This window comes from Halichoerus grypus, chromosome 11 (assembly GCF_964656455.1).
Source record: "Halichoerus grypus chromosome 11, mHalGry1.hap1.1, whole genome shotgun sequence".
In the NCBI taxonomy this organism is placed as follows: Eukaryota; Metazoa; Chordata; class Mammalia; order Carnivora; family Phocidae; genus Halichoerus; species Halichoerus grypus.
The window spans coordinates 13,551,593-13,574,269 of record NC_135722.1 but is presented as its reverse complement, the minus strand read 5'-3'; the positions used below and the strand labels follow the sequence as shown (position 1 = coordinate 13,574,269).

The following is a 22,677-nucleotide window of genomic DNA, read 5'->3' as shown; positions in this document are numbered from 1 at the left end:
AACAATGCAGACCCCAGGGATTCTGGAACAAGGCCATGTCATCTACAATAAATAATTCTACTCCTTGTGATAAAATAGCCTCTGTTATGTTATGGGTTCCTGGTAGTGCCTGGCAAGAGTTGGTCAGGTTGTCAGGGGCCCAGGGAAAGTGTTGAATGGATCTAATGGGGTGGTATTTGGGTGAAGTAGAACCAATGGGTTGGTTGACACTCACTGGTTTTAGAGAGAAACATACTTCCAAAATACATTTGTCATATTTAAGAATGTATGGACACAAAAAGATTATAATACTCAATTGTATTAATATAACCTTGGAAGAATAGATTGCCCATATTTGAAAAAAAACACAAATTAGTTTCAATGAAGTAAATCAATGTTTCCACAGACAAAAAAATGATCATTTCATATTAAATGAAAAAGCTAGAATCCAAATTATGTTGTTTATATATCTCAAGACAACACATTTTGCAGAGAAAAAGAGAAAAATCACACAGCAAATGTCAACAGTAGTTATCTCTGAGTGGTTGTATATTAGATGATTTTTCCTTCTTGTGTTTACTGTAATAACCATATTTTCTAAGTCAATTTGTATATTTTCTATAATTACATTTTAGAGGAAATTCATGAGGTAGGTTTGATGAAACATTGTTTCCAGTGATTTAGAAGAAATTACATTCTTTATAGATTTTGGATACTAGCCCTTTATCTGATACGTCATTTACAAATATCTTCTCCCATTCTGTCGGTTCTCTTTTGGTTTTGTTGACTGTTTCCTTTGCTGTACAAAAACTTTTTATCTTGATGAAGTCCCAATAATTCATTTTTGCCCTTGCTTCCCTTGCCTTTGGCGATGTTTCTAGGAAGAAGTTGCTGCGGCTAAGGTCGAAGAGGTTGTTGCCTGTGTTCTCCTTTAGGATTTTGATGGACTCCTATCTCACATTTAGGTCTTTCAACCATTTTGAGTCTATTTTTGTGTGTGGTGTAAGGAAATGGTCCAGTTTCATTCTTCTGCATGTGGCTGTCCAATTTTCCCAACACCATTTGTTGAAGAGACTGTCTTTTTTCCATTGGACATTCTTTCCTGCTTTGTCAAAGATTAGTTGACCATAGAGTTGAGGGTCCATTTCTGGGCTCTCTATTCTGTTCCATTGATCTAGGTGTCTGTTTTTGTGCCAGTACCATACTGTCTTGATGATGACAGCTTTGTAGTAGAGCTGGAAGTCCGGAATTGTGATGCCGCCAGCTTTGCTTTTCTTTTTCAACATTCCTCTGGCTATTCAGGGTCTTTTCTGGTTCCACACATATTTTGGGATTATTTGTTCCATTTCTTTCAAAAAGGTTGATGGTATTTTGATAGGGATTGCATTAAATGTGTAGATTGCTCTAGGTAGCATTGACATCTTCACAATATTTGTTCTTCCAATCCAGGAGCATGGAACATTTTTCCATTTCTTTGTGTCTTCCTCAATTTCTTTCATGAGTATTTTATAGTTTTCTGAGTATAGATTCTTTGCCTCTTTAGTTAGATTTATTCCTAGGTATCCTATGGTTTGGGGTGCAATTTTAAATGGGATCGACTCCTTAATTTCTCTTTCTTCTGTCTTGTTGTTGTTGTATAGGAATGCCTCTGATTTCTGTGCATTGATTTTCTATCCTGCCACTTTACTGAATTCCTGTATGAGTTCTAGCATTTTTGGGGTGGAGTCTTTTGGATTTTCCACATAAAGTATCATATCATCTGCAAAGAGTGAGAGTTTGACTTCTTCTTTGCCGATTTGGATGCCTTTTATTTCTTTTTGTTGTCTGATTGCTGTGGCTAGGACTTCTAATACTATGTTGAATAACAGTGATGATAGTGGACATCCCTGCCATGTTCCTGACCTTAGGGGGAATGTTCTCAGTTTTTCCCCATTGAGAATGATATTCGTTGTGGGCTTTTTATAGATGGTTTTTATGACATTGAGGTGTGTACCCTCTATCCCTACACTGTGAAGAGTTTTGATTAAGAAAGGATGCTGTACTTTGTGAAATGCTTTTTCTGCATCTATTGAGAGGATCATATGGTTCTTGTTCTTTCTTTTATTAATGTATTGTATCACATTGATTGAATTGTGGATGTTGAACCAACCTTGTGGCCCAGGGATAAATCTGTAAAGAACTTACCAAACTCAACACCCAAAGAACAAATAATCCAATCAAGAAATGGGCAGAAGACATGAACAGACATTTTTCCAAAGAAGACATCCAAATGGCCAACAGACACATGAAAAAGTGCTCAACATCACTCGGCATCAGGGAAATCCAAATCAAAACCTCAGTGAGATACCACCTCACACCAGTCAGAATGGCTAAAATTAACAAATCAGGAAATGACAGATGTTGGCAGGGATGCGGAGAAAGGGGAACCCTCCTACACTGTTGGTGGGAATGCAAGCTGGTGCAGACACTCTGGAAAACAATATGGAATTTCCTCAAAAAGTTGAAAATAGAGCTACCCTACGACCCAGCAATTGCACTACTGGGTATTTACCCCAAAGATACAAATGTAGTGATCTGAAGGGGTACGTGCACCCTGATGTTTATAATAGCAATATCCACAATAGCCAAACTATGGAAAGAGCCAAGATATCCATCGACAGATGAGTGGATAAAGAAGTTGTGGTATATATATACAATGGAATATTATGCAGCCATCAAAAGGAATGAAATCTTGCCATTTGCAACAACATGGATGGAACTGGAGGGTATTATCCTGAGGGTATAAGTCAATCAGAGAAAAACATGAATCATATGATCTCACTGATATGAGGAATTCTTAATCTCAGGAAACAAACTGAGGGTTGCTGGAGTGGTGGGGGGTGGGAGGGATGGGGTGGCTGGGTGATAGACACTGAGTAGGGTATGTGCTATTGTGAGTGCTGTGAATTGTGTAGGACTGTTGAATCACAGACCTGTACCTCTGAAACAAATAATACATTATATGTTAAAAAAAAAAAAAGAAGAAGAAGAAGTTAGCAGGAAGGGAAGAATGAAGGGGGTTGGAATCGGAGGGGGAGACGAACCATGAGAGACTATGGACTCTGAGAAACAACCTGAGAGTTTTAGAGGGGAGGGGGGTGGAGGGATGGGTTAGCCTGGTGATGGGTATTAAAGAGGGCATGTACTGAATGGAGCACTGGGTGTTATACGCAAACAATGAATCATGGAACACTACATCAAAAACTAATGATGTCATGTACGGTGATTAACATAACATAATAAAATTAAAAAAAAGAAAGATAAATACTCCTGTTATAGGAATCAGCCCATGAGTGTTAGTGGAAGAATTGTAAAGTAAATGCAAATACCCAATAGAACGAGTACAAGCAAAAAAAAAAAAGAAAAGAAGAAGAAGAAATTACATTCTTGTAAAATGCCACACAAGCTAGCATTCAATCTAATTGCTGAGTTTTTTGATGTAAAAAAGAAATAGTTCAGTACAAATTCTCTAATGTCTAAGTTCCTGGGGTCATGGAGGCTTACATAAACCCTACATTTTGTTCCTAGGAGTCAGATTCTCTGTCTCCCTCTCTCCCATCTTCCCTCCCTCCCTCTCACCTTTCTCTGAGTTTTTCTAGATTCTAAGAAAGAAATATATTCCTGTCACATTAATTAAAATTATTGTCTACTCCTGCAATATTTACCAACTTCTTAATATTTTTGATGTTTGAATTCTGAGTAGAAACGTCCTTGGGTACTGTTAATAACAGGAACAGGATCTTCAGGTGAGTTGGTCTCAGGTTGGCTGATCTCTTTTGTGTAATCTTTCATTAATAAGGGGGACATGGAAGTCCTACAACCTTTGAGACAGGGAACACTCTTCGTTAGTCTAAATGCCATGATATCTCTGGAGACCATCTTTCTGCCAGCTCACATTGTTGAACTTTGATTTCTTCCCCTTTCCCTAGGGTATCATCCTGATTTTTACCTTGAGGATATCCACCATGTGCCTAGCATAACATAGTCACACGGAAAATTTAAGAGGAATATTATAAAATCTGAGATTGTCCTCAACATCTCAAAATCTTATAGGAGATAAGAATAGTATGTATAAAGTAATAGTTAACACAATAGATCATGAAATTTTGATTTTTGAGAGTCATGTCTGCAGGTAAACCAAGAATGTAGAAAATATTGCTGGAATGAAAAGGGAAAATTTCTTTGTGATAGTAGTTTTCATTTAATGCTTCATATATTGCAAGTGTGGCATCAGCACACCAGAGAAAAGGAGGTTATTTCAGGTCAAAGAAAAGAAAAATCAAATAAGCCACAATAAATGAGCATGTGTTGTTGATTATCAGCCAGGAATATTGGCGTTAAAGAAGGTTGGATGCTGGGGAATGGCTAGGGTTGGGCTTCAGGTAAAACCGAGCAGAGACATTTAGATTTGATACATTAGCGAATGGAAAGAACTCCGAGTTTTCAGAGCTAACGACTGTCCTAATAGCCACAGTAATCAAGGCAAGAAGAATTTGTTGTTCTCCCAGTGCAAGCGGGCTGTGCTTGGCTGCTATGGTCCACCTGAGTAATGACTGCAGTTTGCTAAGATTCCATACGTGCCAACCTGAGATTCGATAGGGAAGACAGAAAGAATCAGATAATAATGAGAAGGCAAAGGGGGAAACAGAATTTATTGAAGGACAGTAATTGGCAAAATAAGATGAACAGAGTCAAGAGGAGATTCGGGAAAGAAAAGTGGGCTTTCCTGTGCTGCCCCAAATGGTACCCACATGTCTATTGCTGCCCACTTTGGCCCTTGATCTGTTTTTTATATATTTTTAATAATCTAAGGGTTTAAAATAATATTAACTAGTCATAGCACTAATAATTTTTTTAAAAGGGTGAGAGTGCATAAACCCACATCTCCTGGAGTCCACAATTTTTAGACTCTGTGCTAAGTACATGAACATCATTTCCTAATTTAATACTTGGACACCGGTGCAATATGTATCATCCTGTCAATATTACCGACAAAACTGAGGCTCAGAAAATTTGAGTCATTCACCAAAGATCACATAGTAAATGACAAAGCCTGAAATTGAATTTAAATCTAGGTTTCAAGCACATGCTTCTTTCATTAGCTCTTTGTCACTTTCCCACCCATTCCTTTTCTGTATGTAGAAAATTCATTTGCATGAGTACCAACAAATAGAAGTTAGCTATGAAGGAAATAATAGTTTCTCTTTACCTTGATCTGGTCAGAAAAATCTAAAACGGTGTCTTTGTTTATGATATGCATGCTAATAGCCTTTTTTTAAAAATCTAAACATTTCAAATATGTGCCTGTTACTGGTTAATCTATTTTTTTAATTATTGTTAAATGATTAAGATACTTCTGTGGTTATAAACTGCTTGTGAATACAAGATGCTTTGCTTTCTCAAAATAACAGGTACAAGTAAAGATTATATGACTCACAACAAGATAATCACATATGTAGCTTTAATGGAAACCGATGTCCCCACTAGAAATTTTCAGGGTGATTGTGTAACTAACTATAGGTGTTTATTGCCATAGTCTCTAGTTTGAGAGGCTTGAGCAAAACACATTTTAAGTCATTCTCCAATTCAGATATTCTATGAGTATTTAATATCATGTATGCTTAGTAAAGTTACCAGATAAAAAGCTAATAGAAAGTTAAAAGATATAATTACGGAATCTAGGTGACTATGCTGAAAGCATCCATGACACTAAGTGAGAAAATACTTAAGTAGGAAAGGAAACACAGGAGTGAGGGAACAGCATGACACAAAGGCAACTTTATATATTTTAGCAAGTTGTTACATTGTTTTTGGAACACTGAGGGGATTATTGTAGCATTTGGATGGAATCAGTGGAAAGCTTGAGGATATGCAGCCAGGGCTATGTTCCGTCAACATTCACATAGTGTGTGTGTGTGTGTGTGTGTGTGTGTGTGTGTGTGTGTGTGTGAAAACTTCAAAATTCCTGTGGTGACTTCTAAAGGCTGTCTTTCTTATGAGTTTCAGTTTGAACATCCTAACTCGAGAGGTATTATTGCCCCTAATGTTTTACTTCTGATCCTTCCATTATAAATCTGAGTGGTAAATTTATCTTCATTGTTATGTTAGTGCTCTGAAAAAGCACAGATCTTCAGAATGATGGAACTGACACATGTTTTCTACGACAGCATACAGTAGTTTTCTATCTGTCCCTAAACTTAATTTGTGTTCTGTCACTCAGGATCAACTTCCAAACCCAGCTCATCACTAATAAGCTGTGTAACCTCAAACAAGTTCCTTAACTTATACATGCCTCCCCATCCTTAAGTAAAATATGAGGCTACTTATTTTATAACTCACAGTGTTATTTGAAGATCTGAATCTATATATTTTAAAGTTTTAGCACAATGCCTGCCACATGGTAAATGTCATAGAAATGTGCTATCATTATTATCCTCGTTATTATTTTTATTTTATTTCAGATTTTTCTCCAACTGTGATCATGTTGTTCTCAGAAGGAAATCAGAGTATTGGAGCCACATTCACCCTGTTGGGCTTCTCAGAATACCCACACCTCCAGATTCCCCTGTTCCTGGTATTCCTGACCATCTACACAGTCACTGTGGTGGGCAACCTGGGCATGATCATGATCAGCAGGGTCAGTCCCCAACTCCACACGCCCATGTACTTTTTCCTCAGCCACCTGTCCTTTGTCGATTTCTGTTATTCCACCACAGTTACACCCAAACTGTTGGAGAACTTGGTGGTGGAAGACAGAACCATCTCTTTCATAGGCTGCATCATGCAGTTCTTCTTGGCTTGTATATGTGCAGTGACAGAAACATTCATGTTGGCAGTGATGGCCTACGACCGATTTGTGGCCGTTTGTAACCCTCTGCTCTACACGGTTGTCATGTCCCAAAAGCTGTGTGCGTCATTGGTGTCAGGGCCCTACATATGGGGTATAGTCTCTCCCCTGACACTCACCTATTTTCTCCTGACATTATCCTTCTGTGGCTCACTCTGTCATTGTCTCCGTCTCCTGTTCTGACCCCTACATCAGCCAAGTGCTTTGTTTCATCATCACCATATTCAATGAGGTGAGCAGCCTGGTCATCATCCTCACTACTTATATTTTCATTTTTGTCACGGTCTTAAAAATGTCTTCTGCTGGTGGACGCCAAAAAGCCTTCTCCACTTGTGCCTCCCACCTGACTGCCATCACCATCTTCCATGGGACTATCCTGTTCCTTTATTGTGTACCCAACTCCCAAAACTCGTGGCTCATAGTCAAAGTACGTTCTTTATTTTATACAGTGGTGATTCCCATGCTGAACCCTCTGATCTATAGCCTCTGAAACAAAGATGTGAAGGAGTGTGTCAGGAAGTTAATAAATCACGTAATACAATTTTGTTGAAGATTTGTATTTACAAAAGAGATTTGATTTATTATATTGAGAATTGTTTGATGCTTCTAGTAGAGATGATGGATTCTAATCTTTTCATCAATTCACTGGATTAAAATCTCTTGTAATAAACCAGTTATTTGATCATTTGATTTCTATTCACTCCAAAGTTTAGTAAAAGAGCTATGAATCATATGTGAAGTAACATAGTGTTGCAGGTTGAATAGTGTCTCCCCAAATATCCATGTCTAACCAGAAGCTCAGAATGTGGCCTTATTTGAAAATAGGATCTTTGCAGATGTAATTAAGATAAGGATTGAGATGAGATCACACTGGATTAGGTGGGACCCTAAATCCAACAAGTGTGTCCATATATGAGACAGAAAAAAGGACACGCAGAGAAGGCTATGTGAAGATTGGTGTTTCTTTGCTACCAACCAGGGGGCTCTAGGTGGATGCAAAGAAGGATTCTCCTCTAGCAACATCAGAGGGAGCATGACTCTGCCAGCACCTTGATTTCAGGCTTCTGGTCTCAAGACCTATGAGGGAATGCATTTCCACTGGTTTAAGCTACCACATTTGTGGTAACTTACTGCAGCAATTCTAAGAAACTTATTTAACAGTAAATATCAGACCATAAAGTCCAAGTCTCTTGAATTGCATATTGGCAGGGCAAATCATTTTAAGAACAATCTTCAGTTCTACGAAACCAATGAGAATTTTAGGGTTATGGAGGAATTCTGTAAAGTGGTAACTAACTAGGAATGAAAATATGGAAAAATTAGCAATGACCCTGGAGGTGCTCTTTCTAAGACCTGGCCAACTTCTTTGCTCCTTCTTCCAAGAGCCTCTTGTACTTTTATTTAATACAGGAAGTGATGTGAAACATGATGACTTTGAATACCAAATAAAAATTATTTTACACAAATTTACAAAAGGATTATCAAGGTGACCAAAAACAAAACAAAAAAAATTCAGTTATTTATCTCACATGTCTTACAATCTGATGTGTCAAAACTGATTTTTTAAATGCTAGCTACTAACACTGTGAATATTGTAATACATTTCAAGCATAGTTTGTTAATTCCTGTTTTGCTTTTAAAGGTTAATCTTTAGTTAATTACACATTTTGCCTGCTGGCATAGCTTCATCTGCCAGACAAATACGGCAAGGTTGCAATTGTTTTGATTGAAATGTTCTCTAAAATTGATTATTCAGGGGCGCATGAGTGGTTCCATTGGTTAAGCAAGCATCTGCCTTCAGCTCAGGTCATGATCTCAGGGTTCCGGGATCCAGCCCCCTGTCGGGCTTCCTGTTCAGCAGGGGGTCTCCTTCTCCCTCTCCCTCTGCCCCTCCCTGCTTGGCTCCTGCTCTCTCTTTCTCTTCCTCACTCTCTCTCTCAAGTAAATAAATAAAATCTTTAAAAAAAAAAAAATTGATTATTCATTTGTTGGTCTTAACCCAGTGATTGACTTAAAATCAAAATATTCTCTCTGTTTATTTCTTGCTAATCATGGTTTGTATCACATAAGGTTCCCAGGATATGCACTGGGCAGAGATGCAACATTGTTGCTCTACATCACCTTAGAAATTAAATGATAATCTCATCTCCAAGAGCAAGTGTGTTTATCTTAAATATGACTTTTTACTTCATCTTATGCTTTAAAAGTGACACAAACCTTTGTCTTACATCTGAAAGTAAACAATTATAAAATAAATAGGTGTCCTACTTTTAATTTTCCTCAGTTATAAAGTAGGGATTCCACATAACTTTACCATATTATTCTGACCAATTACTAATACACTATATATTGCACACTTTCCAGATAATGCAGCTCAAGGTTTGTTCACTCTGGGAAATGAAACAACTTTCTGTTTTAATTCCACCAGGGAGGACTGTATGATTCTCTTTCTCCATGTGTGTGCAGTGTTGTGTTTTTAAAGGATACAAAATATATACACTCCCTCTTCCAAGACCTTTATGACAAAGTAACCATTATCAATCATTACCCTTAAGAATGTATTGATTTATTACATACGTTGTGTTACATTTGCTTGGGAATGGAGAAAGGATGAATTCTCTTTGGATTTAGGTAGTTTGTGAATAAAAGAGGAAAATAGGTGATCAGCAACCATGAAGAGAAAGGCAGAAAAAAAAATATATGAGTATATTCATTTACTTATTTTTAGTTTAGTGGAATATCTTGCCAAATCACCAGAATTTCCATTAAACCAAAGGTATCAAAACCAGGGATTTTCAAACTTTATTATTCATACAAATTATCTGGGGGTGCTGTAAAGTGCAGATTTTGGTGCAGTGGGCACGTAGGGGGCCTAAGATTCTGCATTTCTAATAGACATCCAAGTGATGCTGGTGATCCCAGCCATTGGACACAGACTCTGGGTAGCAAGACTTTAACCCAACAGATTTTATTTTAAATAAAGTTCAGCTGGTGTAGACTCATGTCTAACTGTGTATGGAGTCCATAGAGAGCCTATAGAATGAACTCCTTGTTTCTCCTTTCTTCCATTGACAACAATTTAAATAATTATTAAAATGATTTTGATTATGTTTAAAATAAAAATGATTTTAATTATGAAATTTTAATAATTGCACAAACTTTATAACAAGCACAATTTTGTAAATATATGAAACTTTTTAGTTAGAGAAGTAAAGTTTTCATCACCCTTGTGGTCCTAATACACTCCCCTAAAATTCCTTTGAATCATTCAAATCTTTGCAGACAAAGTTTCTGAAAGAGCGAGCCAGGTGAGGAACAGTAGGATAGGAAGTCAGAAAGGCAGGAAACATGATCAAGCAGAGCTTTGTAGTACATTTTAAGAACTTTGGCTTTTATTTTGAGTGAAATGGAGAAACACCACAGGGGTTTACAAGAGTGATTTGGTCTAACTAAAATTTTTAAAAGAAAAACCCTGGCTGATGTTGAGAACAAGCTGTGAGATGAGAGAAAGGGTAGAAAAGGTAGAAAGCTGCAATTGAAGCTGCAATTTTTCCATGTAATTTCGAGGAAATTTTAGTCATTAAAAATTGTACACAACACCTGGCATTTCCTTAATTACCTGTTTTGATGCTTATGAACAATGAGTTGCTCATGATTCTCCAGAGTTTGAGTCCCTAAGCCTACAGACTTAGATATAACAGCCTTGGTGGCCCAGTCACACTCAGCTTACTGAGAAACAGGGGGCGGTGACTTGTTTCTCTGTAGTAGGTAAGTTCATTCAGGTTTTCTATGAAATTGTGGGGTTATTATTTTCCTGATATGGTAACTAGGATCTTCTTTTATTTTACTTTTCATGTTAAATCACTGTAAATGCTATCCAATTGTGAACAATATTAAAGAAAGGTTAACATTCATGAAATATTTGGCTTTAAGTCAATTTCCAACCATTTTACAAAGAACAGAATTAACTTACCAGCTGGAAATGGATATTTATTCACATCCTCTTTAAATGCGCTGGAAATTGGTATATAACCTTTCATAAATGAGTTAATTCTGAGAGGACTCCTACCTGATAAATCTTGGGACCGTAGACTTATCTATACAATGCCTGGGCTATAAGAGAAGCTAACCCTTTGGATCTAAACCCTAATAAAGTGTACACTCCACTCAGAAGTCAAAAGGATGCATTGTCCTTCTGAACCGCTCAGGAGCTAATCTATTCAGTGAGAGAGGTAGCCTTTACTAAACAAAAGGTGTTAAAATGGGATTGCTATGCTGTTTTCCTAGACTTCTCTAACATTTTGCTTTGACCTTATCTTCTTAAAGATTTTAATTGATTTGGTATACAGGCAAAGTATAGTATGTATGTTTTGGGACAAGCATTGCACATTTTTTCATACTCTTTCACTCATTTATGCATTTATGTGCAAACATTTACTATCAGTTATGTACATGTTACATTACTAGCTAATGTGTGGATGTACACACCGCAATATGGTATAATTATTTCCCTTTTTTAAGATTTTATTTATTTATTTACTTGAGGGAGAGAGAGATGAGAGAGAAAGAGAGAGAAGGAGCAGTGGGGGGCGGAGGGAGAAGCAGACTCCCCGCTGAGCAGGGAGCCTGATGCGGGACTAGATCCCAGGACTCCAGGATCATGAGTTGAGTTGAAGGCATAAGTTTAACCAACTGAGCCACCCAGGCACCCCTGGTAATTTCTTTCTTTCTTTCTTTCTTTCTTTTCTTTCTTTTCTTTCTTTTCTTTCTTTCTTTCTTTCTTCTTCCTTCCTTCCTTCTTTCTTTCTTTCTTCTTTCTTTTTTTTCTGTGTGTGTGTGTGTGTGTGAGAAAGAGAGAGAGAGAGTAAAGTGATAGAAGTTTATTACATGAAGATACAGAAAAAGCTCTCAAGAGTGAGAGGGGTCCCGACAGGGTTGCCAATGAGGGCCTTTAGGGTTGGTCTTTTATAGAAAGCTAACCAGGGAACTTAAATCATTTAACATCTCTATTGATAACATCTTCAATGGCTTACTTCCTTTTTAGGGGCTGGTTATTCTTTGTTGGTCACAGGTGATTATCATAAAGACACCCACCCCACAGCCTAGGGCAAGATGCACAAAGTGCAGTGGAAATGCAAAGACATTTCAGAGACTCAGCTCAGAGACTAGGTTATGTGCATAGCAGTTATCTGCATGAGGCATGTTCTGTATGGAAGAAACTAAGACTGATAACTCTTGCCTCTCTTTTTTTTTTTTGTCTACCATAAAGCATCATGCATATTTGTCACTAACTCCATAAAGCTTCTCTTTGACAGAAACAACTTCTTCCCATACCCCGCCCCCCTCACCTCCTTTCGAGGACACTGTGGTAATGGTGGTAAGAAATCTGAGTGTGGAGACAACCTTTGCCCTCTTGGGCTTCACAGATTACCCAGAGCTTCAGATTCCTCTCTTCCTCGTGTTTCTGATCATGTACATTATCACCGTGGTAAGAAATCTTGGGATGATAGTAATCATCAAGATTAACCCCAAATTTCACACTCCCATGTACTTTTTCCTCAGCCACCTTTCTTTGGTTGATTTTTGTTACTCTTCCATCGTGACTCCCAAGCTGCTTGAGAACCTGGTCATGGCGGATAAAAGCATCTTCTACTTTAGCTGCATGTTGCATTACTTCCTGTCCTGTACCGCTGTGGTGACAGAATCCTTCCTGCTGGTGGTGATGGCCTATGACCGCTTTGTGGCCATCTGCAACCCTCTGCTTTATACAGTGGTCATGTCGCAGAGGCTCTGTGCCCTGCTGGTGTCTGGCTCATATCTCTGGGGTATGTTTGGTCCCTTGGTACTCCTCTGCTATGCTCTCCAGCTAAACTTTTCTGGACATAACATAATCAACCATTTTTTCTGTGAATATACTGCTCTCATTGCTGTCTCGAGCTCAGACATACTCATTCCCCACCTGTTGCTTTTTGGCTTTGCCACTTTCAATAAGGTGAGCACACTGCTCATCATCCTCACTCCATACACTTTTATTTTTGTGACTGTACTAAAGATCTGTTCTGCCGGCGGACGTCGAAAAGCCTTCTCCACCTGTGCCTCCCACCTGACCACCATCACCATCTTCCACGGGACCATCCTTTCCCTCTACTGTGTGCCCAACTCCAAGAACTCCAGGCAAACTGCCAAAGTGGCCTCTGTATTTTACACAGTCGTCAACTCTATGCTGAACCTTCTGATCTACAGCCTGAGGAATAAAGATATGAAGGATGTCCTCTGGAAACTAATAGACACAAAAGTCCCATTCCACTGAACTAATCTCAACAGATGTTTTTAATCCCAGAGAACAATGGGAACAGAGCCTTATAAAACCTTTAACATATGTGTGCATGAGGTTTTTATATATGACTTTAATGTTAATGTATTGTGAATTGGTAAACTCAAATCCCCTGAAGATGCAAGTTAACTCTGGGATGAATTCCATAGGATTTTGATCCATAAAGCCTCTATTTCTTCAAATTGTCTAAAAACAAACACATAAAATATTACAAAGCCCAAGAGATGGTTCAGTGTGGGGAATAAAGTTACTGAAGGATCATGTTAACTCACCATAGAAAAGGTCTTTCTGATTTATTACTGCATATGAAGACAAGTTACTTGCCTTTAAAGTTATGTGTGTTGTAGTCACTAAAGCATTGTCTTTGTTGGGAGATGCAGATGGACATGCTGTGTGATAAGAGGAGAGGGTGATGATTCTTTTCTGACACTATTCTTTGGGCTCTATGTATTCTATGAATGGATGGTCTTATACTTCAAACAGCTTATGCTGAGAAGGACACAGGGCAAGGACAATTACATCTGTTGTGTAGATAATGACACAGAGTTTCAAGAAACTAGTCTGGAAGTGACTGAAATGATTGATCTCTGATCAAAGGGTCTCAACTCTGTTGACTATAAATCTAGTGTTCCTTTCATGATAGTATCAAGGCTATTAGTCTGAGAGGTCACGGAAGTTAGTTTTGTCCTAGATTTTCTGTGACAATCTGTGGAGTCATTTCAATATTCTTACATTATGCTTGAATAGGATTACTCAGAAGGCTGCATTCCCAGTATTATCAAGTCTGGAAATCTCTACAAGCATTATCTAGTCTAGCTCATATGTATTAGGCCTGGGATGAAGGCAATATATGTTCTATTTGGGGATACCAAGGAATCGTATTTCAAAGTTTCTGTTCTAATGGTTTATATGAATGACTAAACAAGCACAAATATCTGGTAACAAACACCTTAAAAATTCAATTAAATTGTTTTATTTAATTTTATTTTATTATTTTATGTTAGTCACCATACAATACATTATTAGTTTTTGATGTGGTGATCCATGATTCATTGTTTTCGTATAACACCCAGTGCTCCATGCAGTACGTGCCCTTCCTTAATACCCATCACCAGGCTAACCCATCCCCCCATCCCCCTCCCCTTTGAAACCCTCAGTTTGTTTCCCAGAGTCCATAGTCTCTCATGGTTCATCTCTCCCTCTGATTTCCCACCCTTCATTTTTCCCTTCCTTCTCCTAATGTCCTCCATGCTATTCCTTATGTTCAATTAAATTGTAATAGGAAGGCTAACCTTATTTTAAATTTAAAGTCATTGTTATTAAATACAGTGTCATATTGAGACAAATAGAGAACCTTATGAGAAAAAAGATAAGACTAGATCTCTTCGTTATTTCACACACCAAAAGAGAGTTCTAAAAGCAAGTTTAAAACTTGGATTACATGAATATACAAAACTTCTTGACAAAACAACACAAAAGAAATTAAAATGACAAATGAAAAGCTGAGAAAAAGTCACTACTTATACCACATATAGTAGAGAAGAAAATGACAATCTTATAGGAAAATAGACATAAAATAGAATTAAGTAGTCTATATAAAAGGAATAAAAATAGCCTTTAAACTTTGAAGAATTTTTCAAGCTGACTCAAAATAATAGAAATACAAATGAAATCTGCTCTGAACTATCACTTCTCAGCTATCAGAATGACAAAAATCCTAAAGTTTAATGACGTATCCTGTCGGTCAATCTGCAGAGAAATAGACATTTTATACATCGGGGTCAGGAAGATCACATGTTTCATGTGATAGGAGCTACTAGCAACCTTACATACACATTCATCCTCTTTCAACGTTCATGGTTCTAGGAATCAGTCCCAAAGACAGAGTAGCAGAAGAACTATACGTAACATACTCACTAGCATTATTTATAATAACAACAGACTGGATGCATTCCAACATAAAGGTGGTTGAATAACCTATGAGTCACAATAAAAAAGTATCTGGTCGTGAAAATGGGAAGAGGAAGGTTTCTATTTATTGCTGTGGAGGACATTTTCCATGTTCTCCAGTACAGTTTTTTTAAGTGAATAAAGACAAGATGTAGAAAAGTTTTTCTAGTATGGTAACTTGTGTGAAAGAAGAGGGAAAGGAAACAAAATTAATAAGGATAGGAAGAGATGGAAGGAAACTCTTAGGAATGTACCTTATAATAAAGCTTTGATTTAGGGGAAATTTGATAGTGGACATATTTTAAAAGACATACATTTAGGTCAAAATGTAAAAATAAACCTTTAAAACTTGAAAACAGATAATAACGAATCTGTTTATAATGTTGGAAACATGATCACACGGTGTAAAACATTTTCTCTAAAGGACAGCACTTTGAGTATACCTTCTCATCATGCAATGTTTATTTTAGTATAAATAAATAACTATTAAAATGCCATTGAAACTAAGGTTATCAGCATGAAAGAAAAATTACAGCTCTAGAGTAAGAAAAGGTAAGTAAAAAATTTTCATCTTAATTTGAATTAGAAATCTAGTTTGAAACTATTTCTTATTTGCTCGTCTAAATAATACCACTAATAATGACAACCCAGTAGCAATGTATATCCTTATTCCCCAAATTTCTCTGGAAGGAAATATTTGCTTTCTAAACAGAATTGGAGTTTTTCTGGACAAATAGCTGATCTGAAGTCTGAGGTAGAGATTTAATGAACTTTGAGCAACTTGATTTTCCAGAAATCAAGAACAGTATTTTTTTAAAGATTTATTTATTTGACAGAAAGACACAGCAAGAGAGGGAACACAAGCAGGGAGAGTGGGAGAAAGAGAAGCAGGCTTCCCGCCAAACAGGGAGCCCAATGTGGGGCTCGATCCCAGGACCCTGGGACCATGACCTGAGCCGAAGGCAGACGCTTAACGACAGAGCCACCTAGGCACCCCAAGAAAGCAAAAATAGTATTAACAGCTAGTCAGATCATTTCAAAGAGACATAGGAAGCAATTTGAAATGGCTCCAACTAGCTTATAGTTGACATACAAATGAATATAGACTGCAATTAATTTAAAGGCATCAAATATGTTTAAGTCTAAAAATTTAAATCTAGATACTTTTAAAAAAGAAAAACAGAGTCATTGGTTACCATTAAAGGTTGCTGGGGATTTCAAGGCGTTACTCTTAAAACTGGTAAATAAAGGAGATAAATATTTATTCTGTCTTTCCTTTATGAATTGTATTTCAGGGTTACCTAGTGGTTTTTGAGGGGGAAATTCAGAAAGAATAAAAGCAGAAAATAAGATGGAATTAGAAAATCACTATTTCTGATCTCCAAAAAAAAAAAAAAATGGATCAAGGCAATGGCTTCAATAAGTATTAAAATCATTAAGCAAAATGTTGGTGGGAAACGCTAAAATGAAGTAATCTAGCTGACACTACCTGAATTCACAGATCACACTGAAGATCACTAGAAGCCAGACAATCAAGTTAACATGTGCTTTGCCATTTGATGCAATAGGAGTAGTCAAAACCACATATGAATTCTTGCCTAAAAGAAGCTACAAGAGTGACCCGGAACTAGTAAGATTTCTTGGTGTATCAGTTTAAAAGAACTGGAGCAGGAACAAGTCAAGGGACACCAAACAAAGCAGTAAGCCAAAGGCAGGACATGCAGCATTCCATAAATGGTCCAATTTTTCCACAAAATTACCTGAACACACATACATGTAGGTACACACGTGCACATGTGCCTGAACACACACACACACACACACACACACACACACACACACACAGAACTGTTACATAATATATGGAACATAATGTTACATAATACACTGAATGTTTTCATAAGAAAGGAAACTCAGTTATAACAACCAAATCTGTGTGGAATTTTTAAGAGTATATTTTTGTTCGGCACTATTTTGGCATGGGTACACATTTTTGTTTCCTTGAATATTTCCAAAAGATTTAAAGCTTTAAAATTACACAGACAAGTCTTTTTTTAAGTTTTATTGTCTCAGATTATTTCTGCAGACCCGAAATTTTCAGTGGTAATTTCTTAATGAAAATGTACTACAAAAGTATTCCACTAATGTCATGCGATATTTTGTTATTGTTCTAAGAAATACCAATATAGTGGCATAAACAGGGCTTTAAAGGACACCCACAGATATACCCAAGTAGGATTCCTTCTTTTCTTTTTGCCATAAATAATGTCACCCTGAAATATCCAAGTTATAATTTTGCAAGCAGGTTTAGATAGCAGAGAACATCACCTCAACTGCAGAATTATTGAGATGCATAATAAAATTGAATGTCTATTTTTTTCAAGTTTTTATTTTAATTCCACTTAGTTAACATACAGTGTAATATAAGTTTCAGGTGTAGAATTTAGTGATTCCACACTTACATACACTACTCGTTGCTCATGACAAGTGCACTCATGAACACTCATCACTTATTTACACCCTCCCCAGTAACCCTGTTTGTTCTCTATAGTTAAGAGTCTGTTTCCTGGTTTGCTTCTTTCCCCCCACCTATGTTCCTCTGTTTTGTTTCTTAAATTCCACATATGAATGAAATCATATGGTATTTGTCTTTCTCTGGCTGACTTACTTTGCTTAGCATAATACCCTCTAGCTCCAACCATGTTAGGTGTTGGTGAGGATGCAGAGAAAGGGGAATCCTCTCACGCTTGATAGGAATACAAACTGGTGCAGCCACTCTGGAAAACAGTATGCAGGTTCCCTCAAAAAGCCAAAAATAAAACTACCCTATGATCCAGCAATGGCATTACTAGGTATTTATCCAAAGGATACAAAAATATTGATTTGAAGGGATACATGCACCCCGATGTTTATAGCAGCATTATCAATAATAGCCAAATTATAGAAAGAATGTAAATGTCCATTGATTGAATGGATGAAGAAGATGTGGTATATACACAACTCTATGGTCAACTAATCTTCAACAAAGCAGGAAAGAATATCCAAAGGTAAAAAAGACAGTCTTTTTAATAAATGGGGTTGGAAAAACTGAGCAGCCACATGCGGAAGAATGAAGCTGGACCACTTTCTTATACCATACACAAAAACAAATTCAGAATGGATGAAAGACTGGGGCACCTGGGTGGCTCAGTCGTTAAGCATCTGCCTTCCCCTCGGGTCATGATCTCAGGGTCCTGGGATCGAGCCCCGCATCGGGCTCCCTGCTCAGAGGGGAGCCTGCTTCTTCCTCTCCCACTCCCCCTGCTTGTGTTCCCTCTCTGTCAAATAAATAAATCTTAAAAAAAAAGAAAAAAAATGGATGAAAGACCTAAATGTGAGCCAGGAATCTATCAAAATCCTAGAGGAGAACACAGGCAGCAAACTCCGTGACCTTGGCTGCAGCAACTTCTTGCTAGACACATGGCTGGAGACAAGGGAAACAAAAGCAAAAGTGAACTATTGAGACATCATCAAGATAAATCTTGCACACACTGAAGGACAAAATCAATAAAACTAAAAGGCAGCCTATGGAATGGGAGACGATATTTGCAAATGACATATCTGACAAAGGGTTAGTATCCAATATCTATAAAGAACTTATCAAACTCAATAACCATAGAACAAATAATCTAGTTAAGAAATGGGCAGAAGACATGAATAGACATTTTTCCAAAGAAGACATACAGAAGGCCAACAGACACATGAAAAAATGTTCCACATCACTCATCATCAGGGAAATACATATATATATATATATATATATAAAATTTTACTATGCTGTACATGATCTTGAAAATTTCAAGATTTCTGTTATAATAAACCTGACTAAAGATAGGAAGTTCAGTGGAGCGGACATTTGTTTTGGTTTGGCTATGTTTTGTTTTATTTTGACTGCAGTTTCAATAATCACTTCTGAAACATTCTTATCATTCTTTGTGTACTATCTCTTCTCTGCACTGAAATTCCTCATAGTTCTGGTAGTTTGGCTCTATTCCCAGTTCCTTTGGAAAGTCATATTTATTTATTTATTTATTTATTTATTTATTTAATTTTTAAAAAAGATTTTATTTATTTATTTGAGACAGAGAGAGAGCACATGAGAGGGGCGAGGGTCAGAGGGAGAAGCAGACTCCCTACTCAGCAGGGAGCCCAATGCGGGACTCGATCCTGGGACTCCAGGATCATGACCTGAGCTGAAGGCAGTCGCTTAACCAACTGAGCCACCCAGGCGCCCTGGAAAGTCATATTTATTATTCAATAAAGATTCATGATACGCCGACTTTATGCTAGTCATTCACCCAGGAGCTTGGAATATATTAGTGAGCAAAGCAGTGAATGGTCTCTGCTTTCCTGGAACTTTTATCTTAGCAGGGGAAAACAAGCAACATACAATGAAAGAAATAAGGGTTAAAATATATTTGAACCATATGAAGTACTTTAAACACTCAACTGGGTAGTAAAGTAGCTCCTGCAGGAAAACAGTAAGTCCATGGAAGGTTTCACTGAAAAGGTACATTTGAACAAAAACTTAAAGGAAAGCATTTCAGCATACAGGAAACATGAGTAGAAAAGACCATAGAGAATGAGTAGGTAATATTTTTTTTTTGAAAAACAAAAAGCAAGGGAAAAAAGCAAGGAGGTCAGTCTAGCTGGAGGAAGAAGAGGTGGGAAAGAGTAATAGAATAGGACAAGATTTCAAAGGGACTAGATCGTTTTCTCAACTTGATGTTTAATTTTGTAAGTATTTCTGCTTTAACTCTCAATGAATCATAGTGACCTAAAAGTTGGATCTTCACACTTCTGCAGCAGGGTCAGAGTGGATGGTAGGGAGGAAGAGGGTTATGCCCAGCATATGGTAGTCACTCAGTATTTGATAAGGATGATTTTTATAATTCCATAATATTGATAATTGTAGGAAGGTATGGGAGTAATCAGGGGTTGAGGAGGTGATTTTAAAATATAAATTTTGGGGGCACCTGGGTGGCTTAGTCAGTTAAGTGTCTGTCTTCGGCTCAGGTCATGATCTCAGGGTCCTGGGATTGAGCCCCATGTAGGGCTCTCTGCTTATTGGGAAGTCTGCTTCTCCCTCTCACTCTCCCTCTGTGTTTTCCCTTTCTCTTTCTCTCTCAAATACATAAATAAAAAATCTTTTAAAAACAAAAAATAAATTAAATAAAATATAAATTTTTATATAAAATGCTCCCAACGCTGCTCCAGGTTTTCAAGAATTACATCAGAGAAAGGTGATTAATTTTAATTGTTTATTTCATGACCTCAAGAGAATGGGGCAAGACATTATCCCTAGAGTTCATGTCCCAAAGGTTATGCTATAGATATAAGAATATATCCATCAGTCCCAACCAGGAGAGGGCCTACCTTTGCCATCAGCAGGTTTGTTTTTAGATTCTAGAGACAGGTTGATATTAACTTCAGTGTAGGGTATCTATAAAACAACACGGGAGGGGGGAACTTACCCTTTAGATCTAGACAGTTCTTGAGAAATATTTAGTCACTGCAAAAGTAACATATCTGAATATGCAAGGAAGATAAAGTGCATTTATTCACACAGTTTTGTATTAGAGGACCTGGCTCAGATGAACAAAGGGTACCTGGAGTGGGAGAACAGAAGAGGTCTGAAAATGTTGGGGATGTGCATTGTCTTTTTTCTATAAATTATTGAATAAATAGGCAAGGTAGAATAGAGAAAATTTAAATAAAATGAAGCTAACAGAGTTGGAACAGACTCTCTTGTGAAAAAAATTGAAAGGGACCAGCTTTGATTAAGATTATAAAACAGGAAACACATGTGTCTAAGCAAAAATTACAACAAAATGGGGAAAACATAGGTAAGAAGATTACAGCTGTCATATTTCTTAGATTCAATGATAGAGAAAATTTTTACCAACAATTTAATGATAGCATTTGGGATGCAAGGACCATCACATTAAATGTTACATTAGTTTAAAATAAATTCTTAAATGCTTTAGATAAGTTAAATATTGTATTAAGCAAAAAATGTGATAATTAGAATGTCTGGCTTCATGATGGATTGTCTTTTGAGGTTGTCTTTAGTACTCAGATGTGTGGGTGTGGGGAAGAGAGGGTCATTGAGTTCTCAGTCTCGAGTATGATCTGACATCTTTATTGATGGGCCATCTAAAACTATTTCTTGGGTTGTGGGACCAGAGATAACCTTACCAGAGAGATGATTAAGAGTTTCCTGCTATGGGGCGCCTGGGAGGCTCGGTCAATTAATCATCTGACTCTTGATTTCAGCTCAGGTCATGATCTCAGGGTCCTGGGATCCAGCCCTTCGTTGGACTCCACACTTAGCACTGAGTCTGCTTCTCCCTCTCCCTCTGCTCCTCCCCTCCCCCTGCCTCTCAAATAAATAAATAATATCTTTAAAAAAAAAAGAGTTTCCTGGTACGGTAAGATTTCAGAGGTGTTGGGCACCTACTGGAGAAATATGATGATTCTTTTGTATTACTATTTTCTCCTAAAATGTCTTTATAGTGCATTACTACCTCAAGTTTTTTAATCTTTCTTCTTACAGATAATACTGGGACAGAATGAATATCCTCCACGTCTTGAAGGGAGAGGAGATGTGACGAGAGAGGGAGAGAGAGAGAGAGTCCTAGGCAAGGAAAGTTCCTAAGTCTGTCTTTACTACACTTAGTTATTTCTGGGAGAGAACATTTCCCTAAATCCCGTTCTCATTTCATCTTGATGCTGCTTTCTAATGGAGCTCTGTGGTCTGTAGACTGTCAGCAGACTCTCTCCCATAGGTCCAGATATGGTATGATCATTAATAAAGGAAATATCTTAGTATCTAGACCTAATCTAGATACTAAGTATCTAGTCCTTATTCGCATGTCATTGGGGAAGTCAAGATTTCTCCAGCTTCTGTTTTGTCACCTCTAGAATAAGGAAGTAGACATGATTATCTTTATCATCTATTCTAATTGCATTATTCATCAAGCAATGTGGAAGGATTGACAGGAGCTCACTAGTTGAGAGGATTACTCTGAAAAAAACCTAAGATTTATTTTGATATCAGATTTACTGAGTCAGAAAGAAAAAGATTAAAGTGTTATATGAAATTAATAATAAAGGCACAAATATAAAGTGTTAGGGGTGTTTATTTTTATTTTTTATTTAAGTTCAATTAACCAACAGATAGTACATCATTAGTTTTTGATGTAGTGTTCAATGATTCATTAGCTGCTTAACACCCAGTGCTCATCAGATCACCTGCCCTCCTTAATGCCCATCTCCCCACCCTCCTCTCTTCTGCAACCCTCAGTTTGTTTCCCGGAGTCCAGAGTCTCTCATGGTTTTTCTCTCTCTCTGATTTCTTCCCTTTCAATTTTCCCTCCCTTCCCCTGTGGTCTTCTGTGCTAGTCCTTATGTTCCACATATGAGTGAAACCATATGATAATTGTCTTTCTCTGCTTGACTTATTTCACTTAGCATAATCCCCTCCAGT

The 22,677-nt window shown here is 37.3% G+C and overlaps 1 protein-coding gene and 1 pseudogene across 1 annotated transcript; both read left to right on the top strand.

Annotated features, from left to right (window-relative positions):
- The first annotated feature begins 6,499 nt into the window (after nt 1-6,499).
- LOC118543456 (olfactory receptor 5D13-like) lies at nt 6,500-7,415 on the top strand (annotated as a pseudogene).
- A 3,928-nt stretch (nt 7,416-11,343) lies between these two features.
- OR5D14 (olfactory receptor family 5 subfamily D member 14) lies at nt 11,344-13,175 on the top strand. Its single transcript, XM_036104522.2, has 2 exons — nt 11,344-11,362; nt 12,181-13,175. The coding sequence occupies exons 1-2, from the start codon at nt 11,344-11,346 to the stop codon at nt 13,173-13,175; spliced, it is 1,014 nt and encodes a 337-aa protein (XP_035960415.2).
- The last annotated feature ends 9,502 nt before the right edge of the window (nt 13,176-22,677 follow it).